A 10,627-nucleotide genomic window follows, 5' to 3' on the forward strand; every position below is an offset into this window, starting at 1 on the left:
CGAAATGAGTTTTTCTAACAATGACAATGGATTCTTGGTCATCATTAGACTCTTAATTCTAGATATTTTTTGTTTATTGAATTGAAATTCCACCATCTGCCATGGTGGGATTTGAGCCCTTGTTCCCAGAACATTGCCAGGGGTTTCTGGATTAACAGTCCAGTGATAATACCACTAGGCCGATGTCTTCGCAGAATGCACATCCAGAATTATGATCACTGGCCCCAAAGTGCATCTCCCACTGATGCCTCAGTCATTTGCTCTGCGTTATTTTCCAAGAGAAGGTCAAGTTTTGCTCCTTCTCTAGTAGGTACATTCACATTATGAATAAGAAAAATTTCTTGTACACACGTAACAAATTCTTCTCCATCCAAGCTCTTAACACTATGGCTGTCCCAGCCCAATGTTTGGCAAGTTAAAGTCCCCTACCATTACAACCCTATCATTCTTACAGATATCTGAGATCTCCTTACAAATTTCCTTAGAATGTTTGAAGAAGGCAGTGTAGAGGGGCTCTGTTCTGTATCTAACCTGTACTACACTTGGACTAATAATGTTTGATGTCACAATGAAGAGGGGCTTTACTCTATTGCTAATTTGTGCTTGATTTGCACTTGGAGCGTTGGGTGACTTTCATTGGCAAGTGTTGTATCTCTGTATTCAACACTAAATTTCTTGTTCCTCAAGCTCTCTGTTGATTGTGATGAGTAATATATCTGCCCTTGATACAGCTAATGGAGGAGAGGCGGGAGAAGAGAACCTTTGTGTTTCGTGGAGAGAGAATGATGTGGATTGTTCCAGCAAATCTGGAGGAACTTCTTGAATTGAAAAGCCAGTATCCCAAAGCTCCCCTGCTAGTGGGAAACACCAACATTGGTGAGAATAAATTCTATGGAGCTTCTGTCTGAGCCAGCTCATGTTTCTGATCAAACCAAAGGTTTTAAAGTGATCCATTTTTGCTGTTGGTTAGTAACATTTGGAAAGTATCTGCAGTTTACAGCAGTATAGAGAACATAGGGTGACCATTCTGCCCAGTATGTCTGTGCTCTCTTTGCAACGGATCTCACTTATTAGTTCCACATTCCCATCCTTTATCCATAACTGTCAAATGTTTCTCTGCAAATATTTTTCACATATTGTTCTGGAATTCTTAATGGAGTTTGTTTCCTCAGCCTTTCAGATTGTTAAAATATATGTAAAACATTTTCTTCCTTTTACTTCTTTTGTCGTTTATCTTAAAAACTGTTCTGTACAGTTACTGATCCTCTTTCCAGTAGAAATACTCTTTCTAACTATTCTGACATAAGTCATCATGAGTACTGAACCACGTTAATAAATCTTCCCTAAACCTCCTGTACTCCAAAGAGAACAACTTCAGTTTCTGCAGTCACTCTATGTAACTGATGTTTTTAATTCTTGGTGGCATTCTAGTACATCTCAAATGCAAGACATCCTTGACACCCATTCTTTTCCTCTTCTGAAAATGACAGCTGGAGTATCAGGCTGAGAGCAAATCCCTGACTAGAATTCCATCTGAACCCCAGGAGTGAATTAGATAATATTCTATAGGTGAGGCATGTATAGAGGATTGACTGAATTAAGTGAAGATTAGTTGACTTGGCCTTGTGCTGCAAGAATCCCCGCTACCTCAGCAACTCTTCATGTAGTAAATTAGTGAGTGTTGGTGGCCCATGGCAGCACCTGAGAGATGGTGTTTTGAACATCACCAAACAGTATAGTAATGAAAACGTGAAGTACTGAAGGGCAGAAACTGGGGATTAAGATTTTTGCCACAACAGAACTGCCTGGAAATCATAAATCTTGCCCCCAATTTACCATGTTTGTGGGAATGGGATGCATTTTGTGCCTGCATGTTTTATGCAGGTAGCTGCCCATTTCAGTCATTAGTTGTTTCCACTGCCATATGGGAGTTTAATAGCCTTTCTGTGTAAAACCCAAAGTTTGCAGATTTAATAATATGTCTGATCTGTTTGAATATTCCTCGGGTTCCCATGCCCTTGATAACCTACTTTAAACCCACCCCAACAGCACTAGCAAGTCTCCTTGCGAGGAGATCAGATCCAGTTCCATTAAGGTGAAACCTGTCCAACTTGTACAGGTCCTACTTACCCCAGAACTGATCCCAATGTCTCAAAAACCTGATACCCTCCTTCCTACTCCATTGTCCAGTGACATATTCAAATGGTCAGTCCTTCTGTTCTTACTCTCATGTGGGTAGCACGGGGAGTAATCCTGAGATTACTGCTGTTGAAGTCCTGCTTTTCAGTTATCTTCCCAACTCCCTGAAATCCACTTTCAGAACCTGATCCTTCTTCCTACCTGTGCTGTTGGTATCAACATGCACCATGACTTCTGGCTGGTTCCCCTGCCACAGATGATGTCTTGCAGCTTCTCTGTGACACCCTTGACCCTGGCACCAGCGATGCAGTGTACCATCTTGGAGTCACATTTACTGCAATGGAAATGCCTGCCTGAACCCCAAACTATGGAATTCCCTATAATGTTTGTACTACACAACTGCCAGGCAGTGACCATCTCTAATAAGAGACAATCTGACCACTGCCCCTTGACATTCAATGGTGTTACTGTCGTTGAATCCCCCACTATCAACATCATAAAGGGGGTTACCATTGACCAGATACTCAACTGGACTCGCCACATAAACACAGTGGCTACAACAGTAGGTCAGAGGCTAGGAATACTGTGGCGAGTAACTCACCTTCTGACTCCCGAAAGCCTGTCAATCACCTATAGGGCAAAAGTCAGGAGTGTGATGGAATAGCCCCTCCTTGCCTGAATGAGTGCTGTTCCAACAACACCCCGGAAGCTTGATACCATGCAGGAAAAGTAGCCTGGGAGATAGCAAGAACTGCAGATGTTGGAGTCAGAGTCAGAGTCAATACAGTGCGGAGCTGGAGGAACACAGCAGGTCAGGCAAAGTGTAAACAGGAAAAGCAGCCCACTTGATTGGCACTACATCCATAAACAACAACGATCTCCACCACCAATGCTCGGTAGCAGCAGTGTGTACTTATCTATAAGATGCACCGCAGAAATTCAGCAAAGATCCTCAAACAGAGCCTTCCAAACCCACGGCCACTTCCATCCAGAGGTACAAGGGCTGCAGATATATGGGAACACCACCATCTTCAAGTTCCCCTCCAAGCCACTCACCATTTGACTTGGAAATATATCACCGTTCCTTCACTGTTGCTGAGTCAAAATCCTGGAATTCTCTTCTTTAATGGCATTGTGGGTCACCCACAGCAGGTGGACTGCAGCAGTTCAAGAAGTCAGCTCATCACCACCTTCTAAAGGGCAACTAAGGAAGGGTAATAAATATTGGCCAGCCAGTGATGTCCATATCCCAAAAATAAATTTAGCAAAGCTAAATACCTGAAATTCCCTGCTAAAATTAGGAGTCGATTTCTTCAGCAGAAAGTTAAGAAAAACAACTCTTGAGTTCTCAATATAAGATGGACTTATTCAAAGCATACCAAGAAGGGCAGTGCCTTTGCCAGAGTGAAACTGAGGCAAAGTAAGGAACTGGAAATTTGAGTCAAAGTGGGAAAAGAGGTAAGAGGTATTTTAATTAAGATTTACTGCAAGAACTAAAGTCTCCAGATTGAGAGTTGAGAGAGAGGTGATATAATGCCCAGATCAAGAGGTCAACCAGCAACAGAGACCAACTGCAGTGTGATGCCAGGAGGACAGGGAAGTAAGCTGATTGGTGATTGAGTTTGGTCAGTATTTCCAACCCTTGAAGGAAAGTTGGGAATTTAGTTTGTGTTTACGTCTCTAGACTTTTTTTAATTCCTCTCTTTTTCTGAGAAATAGCTTATTAAGTTTTCACAGTAAGTTCATACTTGTACTAAGGGTAACAAATATTTTTCAGAATTACAGGATGGCAGGTCAGAAGGGCCAAGCAGAGTGTACATCCTGTGTTATGCGTGAAATCATTGACATAGTCTGTATCCCACACAAACATAACTGCTGTAGGTTTTGGCACTTGAGTAGTTACGGGAATCACTATTGTACATCCATCAGGCAGAGGATCACATGGACAACACATAGATGGGGGTGGTCACACTGCAGATTAGAAGAGTACAGGCAAAGAGAGCATGGGTGACCACCAAGCAGTCTGAGAGGAAGCTAATCAGGTAGTGCAGCAGTCCCATGACTCTATTGTGCTTGCTAATTAGTATCCCACTTTGGAAACTGGTGAGGGGCAATGGTTTCTCAGTAAGGTGAAATCACAACCAAGTTCTTGGCATCATGATAATTCAGCTATACAGGGGAGGAGGAAGGAGAATAGAAGAACAATAGTTTTTTAATTCGCGCATGGATCTTGGGTGCCGCCAACTGGCCAGTATTTATTGCCTATCCCCAGTTGCCCTTCAGAAGGTGGTAGTGAGCCACCTTCTTAAACTGCTGCAATCCACATGCAATAGGTTGACCTACAATGCCCTTAAAGAGGGAACTTTAGGATTTTGACCCACAACAGTGAAGAAATGGTATATATTTTCAAGTTAGAATGATGAGTGCCTTGGAGAGGAACTTGGAGGTGATGGCGTTCCCATGTACCTGCTGCCCTTGTCCTTCTGGATAGAAGTAGTTGTGGGTTTGGAAGGTGCTGTCTAAGGATCTTTGGTGAATTTCTGCAGTGCATCTCGTAGATAGTACATACTGCTGCTACTAAGTGCTGGTGCTTGTGGATGGGATACCAATCGAGCAGGCTGCTTTTTCTGAATGGTGTCAAGCTGCTTGAGTGTTGTTGGAGCGGGACTCATCCAGGCAAGTGGGGAGTATTCCATCTCACTCCTGACTTATACCTTGTAGTGGTGGACAGGCTTTGGGGAGTCGGGGGATGAGTTAATTCACAGCAGTATTCCTAGCCCCTGATCCTCTCTCGTAGTCAGTGTTTGCATGGCCAGTCCAGTTGAGTTTGTGGTCAATGGTAACCCCCGTTGATAGTGGGGGAATTCGGTGATGGCAGCACCGTTGAATATCAAGGGGCGGTGATAAGATAAAATATTACTTGCCACTTATCAGCCCAAGCCAGGATATTGCTCAGATCTTGTTGCACTTAAACATGGACTGCTTTCAGTATCTGAGGAGTTGAAAATGGTGCTGAACATTGTGCAATCATTGGTGAATCATTTCCACTATAAGCCTGTTTAACTAGACATTTATAACTTCTTTAAAGGTTAATCTTGGTCTGATTCTGACTTTTACCCTACAATTAAACTTATAAAAGATTTACCAGTTGAATTCCTATGTTGCTGTAAATTTCCAGCTACTCATTTTATCTCAGTCCCACTGTGGCAAAGTCTCCCTCATTCTGATCATGCAGATTACTTTGGAGTATTTGCATCATTGTCTCTTTACGTGCCAGATGTCCAGTGTGTGCGGTCACGTACCTTACTAATCTGACTCAATTCTTGACACATCATGGAAAAAGGAAGCTGCGTAACAATTTTTAAATTTCACACAAAGAATAACAGGGTTGTGGAATAAATTCCCAGGGATGCGCTTTGAAGTGTCAATGGGATTGATGGGCCAAAGAGGTGGGAAAGGAATGAATGAAATTTTACAAAAAGGTGCAGGACATTTACCTGATGCTTTTTTGCTGGGTGTTGATTTAAAAAAACACTGATGTTTTATTCTTACTTGAAAAGAATCACTGTTGAATGTTCAATAACTTTATTTTGTTCTTCAGCAAATAAAGCAATTTACAAGGAGTAAGTAATTATGGAAGTCCTTACTGAGCTATTCTTAAAACAGAAAGTGTCTCCTTTTACGGGTCTTTTCCATTTTGTTTGAAGCTGCCATTATTCATTTGTTTGACTTCCTTCTGCCACCTGATCTAACATGGCTGCTCCCTTTCAGGACTTTCTTTTCAGGGCAGTAGTCCAGGTTTCTTCTGTTTACAGCCTTTCCCTTCATCTCACTGCTCTCACCCACTATCTGGCTGTGTTTTTTATGTGAAAATCGCAAAGGCAGATGTAACGTTTCTGTCTTTTAAACTTGCACAGAAAGCCTTTTTCAAGCTGGCAAGCATTTATGGGCAAGTCACAAATAAAAAAAATGTGCACCTTATCTTGCAATATTTTTAAAATTCTGTTTTATCTGTGGGTCAAAATTGTGGAATTTCGTCCCAAATAGAATTGTGGATCTACCTGCATCAAATGGACTGCACCGATTCAAGAAGGCAGCTTACCTTCTCAAAACTAGGATGGGCAATAAATGCTGGCCCAATCAGCGACTCCCCCATCCCACGAGTGAATTAAAAAATGACAAGTTAGTTACTGAGATAGCAAGGTGTACAGCTGGATGAACACAGCAGGCCAAGTAGCATCAGAGGAGCAGGAAAGCTGACGTCTCAGGTCTAGACCCTTCCCGAAACGTCAGCCTTCCTGCTCCTGTGATGCTGCTTGGCCTGCTGTGTTCATCCAGCTCTACACCTTGTTATCTCAGATTCTCCAGCATCGGCAGTTCCTACTATCTCTGTAACAAGTTAGTTACTGTTCAGTTAGGCTGATTTTGTAACTTCCCAGATATTTTATGTTCAAACATACACCACTTCTTTTTGTAATCTGCACCTTTTAATCTATAACGATTGAGCTTTCTCCTCATGGCCTTGCTATATCTCTACCTTTTCTTACGTATCCTATGCAATTGATCTCCTTACACAGTATAATGGTGTATTGAGAATGTTTGAGCGGGACAATCCTGTGGCTATGGAATTTGGTCCTAGATTGGTGAGTGGGCTCCTGATGCAGCCAATCACAGGGTCAGGAGCACCAGACCTTTGGGCAGCCCTCAACAAAGAGGTGTCCCTGCAGTACAATGAAATAATAAAAATTCTGAAAAAAACAGGCTCTCGGAGCACAGAAGAAAACCCTCTAAATGAACCTGTGCCCAAACGCTCCAATGTCCTTCTGACTCAGCTGGAAGGGGGCAACTGCACCACCTGTGCTGATCTAGCAGGTGGGCTATGCCCACAGTGCCAGTGAGGCATCAAAATTGCTTCTCACTGGGGCCTTAGTTTGCTGCCTGCCTCTAAGAAGGAGAGGGTCAGTCCATTCACAGTCCTCTACTGGGAATGTTACTGACAATGAGAATGCATCAGGGTGCCATTACAGTGCAGCTCTCCACCTTCAAAGCCAGCACAGTGGAGCCAGAAAAATAGTTCCTTAATGCTATATACTACTCTGTGCAGTCTCTAAGCCCATTTGTAACAAGCTGGAACAAGAAATAATTCTACATGAGTGGTTACTTTCCACCAGTCGATTCCTAAGTCCTATGATTGTCTGTTCTCTCTCAGTTCATCTGCATCATTTGAAAATTTGCCTATTCAGATGGTATTTAATACCGACATTTTCATCCATTTGGTTGCTTGTTGCAGCTCTCCCGTCAATGGATGTTCTGCTGGACAATGAGGATTATTCATTTTTTTTCATGTTTCCATATCATTTTGATTGGAACTGTCATGAAGATAACACCATCACAGATCTCCCTTTTCCACCTTTCCCTTTCACATTCTTAATGCTAACCATTTGTCAGTTTTGGTGAAGCATCACAATCTGAAATGTTAACTCAGTTTTTCACTTTCCTTTATGCTGCCTCATCTGCTGTGCATCTCCATCATTTTTTCACGTCCTGTAAGCCTCAGTGCAGGGAGAGGAAACTGATATTTTTCACACAGTGAGTGGTTAGAATCTGGAATGTGCAGTCTGAGATAGTGGTAACGGGAGATTCAATCGTGGCTTTTATAAAGCAATTGACCATTATCTGAAAAGGACCAAACTGAGAAGTTACGTGTTTAAAAGATGGTGGTAGACACTAGTTAAATCGATCTTACAGAGAGTTGGTATCGACATGATGGGCTGAATAGAATCTTCCTGTGCCACAACCATTCTTTGGTTCTATGACTTGAACCTGGGCTGTAGATACCACTGTGTTACGTGGTCATATTATTAGTTATATCTCAGACTTTTTTTGTTGTCTACTAGGTCCTAATATGAAGTTTAAAGGTGCCTTTCATCCAATGATTATCCATCCTGCCAACGTTTCTGAGCTCCACTCTATACAGTTCACGGAGGAGGGTGAGTTTTTACCTTTCATAACCAAATCTCACAACCTAACCTCCCTTCCATACTACCCCACCTCCCAATGTCTTTTTCCACCCTTGTAGATACAGCTTCACTGCCCTTTTTCAACTGTGACCCAGAATAACGAGGCCTGAAGACTATTCTACTACATGAGGCATCACCATCCTATTTTATCCGCATATACAAATTTGAGTACTCAAACAACTGCTAATGACAATTATACACCCCAGACTCCTGATACCCCCTCTACAGCCACCCCAAGCTCTGCCATCTCAATGACTGCCACTCATCAATTGCCACCTAATTACTTACACTTAAATCAGGGAAACAATTCAGATGAGGGCCTTGACTTTTGTGGACTCCATAACTGATGCACAATGGTGTGGGGAATTCAGATCTAGAAGTCTTGCTTTCATATCTGACAGAGTGTATTTTTGCTGGAAAAGGTAAAGGGAGCTGAACACAATTCTCACAAGATGGAAAACTAAGCTCAGCAGGACCATTTGAACTCTCTGCTAAATTCAAACAGGCTCCATTTTCACTGGAGTGAGGGCCTTATTCCACAGTGTGTGAGTTATAAACTTTGAGTCGACATGAATGCTCTTAAAGAGTGGATGGAGCCTGTTTTAACTGTCAATGTGCAAAGTGATTTAACTGCTGTCCTTTAAGTTTTAGGGGAGAGAAAAAAAAACAAATTGCCTATACCTCTGAGTTGGAAAAAGTTTTGTGTGTGTGGTTTCAATTTGACATAATCCTACGTGCTTGTCCTCATAGCATAATTGCTGCTTGACTCGGGGTTGGTTAGCTCAGTTGATGGCTAGATTGTGATGCAGAATAACATCAACAGCATGGGTTCAATTCCCACCCCAGGTGATAGGCTGTGTCTGCGGTAGGTGTTGAAGAAACTAACTAGAGAGGAAGTCCTATTTTACTTTATCCTCATCAATCTGCCTGAAGCAGATACCTCTGTCCATAACAGTATCAGTAAGAGTGACCACATCAAACAGTCCTTGTGGAGACAAAGACCTGCCTTCACATTGAACACATTCTCCACCATGTTGTGTGAAAGCACCATTGTGCTGAATGGGAGAGTCTTCAACAACTCAAGAATGGGCATCCATGAGGTTCTGTAGGCCATCAGCAGCAACAGAAATAAAGCACCCACAATCTGCAAACTCATGGCCAGCAGTGTCAACAACTGTACCATTACCACCATGCCAGATAGTCAACCCTGCTGGAATGAAGAGTGCAAGAGGGCACCAGGAGTAACACAAGGCATAGCAAAAACTGAGGTGTCAATCTTGTGAAGCTCCAGCAGAGGACTACTTGATGTCAAGCAGCATATACAATGAATGACAGAGCTAAGCAATCCCTGAACCACCAGATTATACCTTATCTCTGCAATCCTGCCACATCCAATCTCGAATGGTGGTGGGCAATTTTTAAAAACTAACAGGAGGAGTGGGCTCCACAATTATCCCCATTCTCAATGATGGGGGAAGCTAGAACATCACTGTAAAAGTCAAGGTGGAAGTATTTCAAGCATTGACAACTAGAAGTGCTGAGTGGATTGTCCATCTCGGCCTCTTCCTGAGGACCTCAGCATCACAGATGTCAATCTTCAGTCAATTCAATTCATGTGATATCAAGAAATGACTGAAGGTACTGGATGCTGCAAAAGCTATGAGCCCCGACAACATTCTGGTAATAATACTGAAGACCTGTGCTCTGCAACTTGTCACACCCCCAGCCAAGTTGTTCCAGTACAGCTACAACACTAGCAACAATTTGATAAAATTGTCATGGAAAATTGTCCAAGTATATCCCATCTTCCAAAAACAAGAAAAATAGAAACCATCCAATTACTGCCCATCCATCTATTCTCAATCATTAACACAGTCATAGAAGGTGTCATCATCAGTGTTATCCACAGGTTGCCAAGTAAACCACTCCCATCCCATGAAATGATTGAAAAAGAAACTGACTCAGCAGGTCCTGTGGGTGACTCGTTTATGCTTCTCTCAACACAACTAAAAAGTTTTTGAATATCTATTTGAATAGCTGTGAGCTACATGGCTATGAATCCACTGCAGCAAGGTAAAATGAGGCTGGGTAAATCTTGACCAATGGCCTGGGTAGATTGAGCCAAATGATCTGATTCAGCAATGTAAATTTTCTTATGGATAGTAGGAACTGCAGATGCTGGAGAATCTGAGATAACAAGGTGTAGAACTGGATGAACACAGCAGGCCAAGCAGCATCAGAGTAGCAGGAAGGCTGACGTTTCGGGCCTAGACCCTTCTTCAGAAATGGGTTCCGTAGGCAGGTACTAAGAAAGGTGATGTGGCTGTAGTACCTGGTTTGCTTCAGGATGTGGTCGAGCAGTTTCAAGGCCGAAGAGATTACGAGAGAGTTGCAGTGGGAGAGAGATCCACTGAGGTTTTTCCGGAGAGAGGAGGGTAACTTCTTCAGGGTAGGCATCCTTAGAAGAG

The 10,627-nt window shown here is 42.6% G+C and overlaps 1 protein-coding gene across 1 annotated transcript in view; it reads left to right on the forward strand.

Moving 5' to 3' along the window:
* LOC109935677 (aldehyde oxidase 1) overlaps positions 1-10,627 on the forward strand; it is a 113,194-nt gene that overhangs the window by 25,870 nt on the left and 76,697 nt on the right. The window contains exons 9-10 of the mRNA XM_048598682.1: positions 732-876; positions 8,037-8,129. Of these exons, the coding sequence (XP_048454639.1) occupies positions 732-876; positions 8,037-8,129 (238 nt within the window). The remainder of the gene's footprint in view (positions 1-731; positions 877-8,036; positions 8,130-10,627) is intronic.

The sequence above is a fragment of the Rhincodon typus genome, chromosome 7, assembly GCF_021869965.1.
Source record: "Rhincodon typus isolate 14 chromosome 7, sRhiTyp1.1, whole genome shotgun sequence".
NCBI classification, from domain to species: Eukaryota; Metazoa; Chordata; class Chondrichthyes; order Orectolobiformes; family Rhincodontidae; genus Rhincodon; species Rhincodon typus.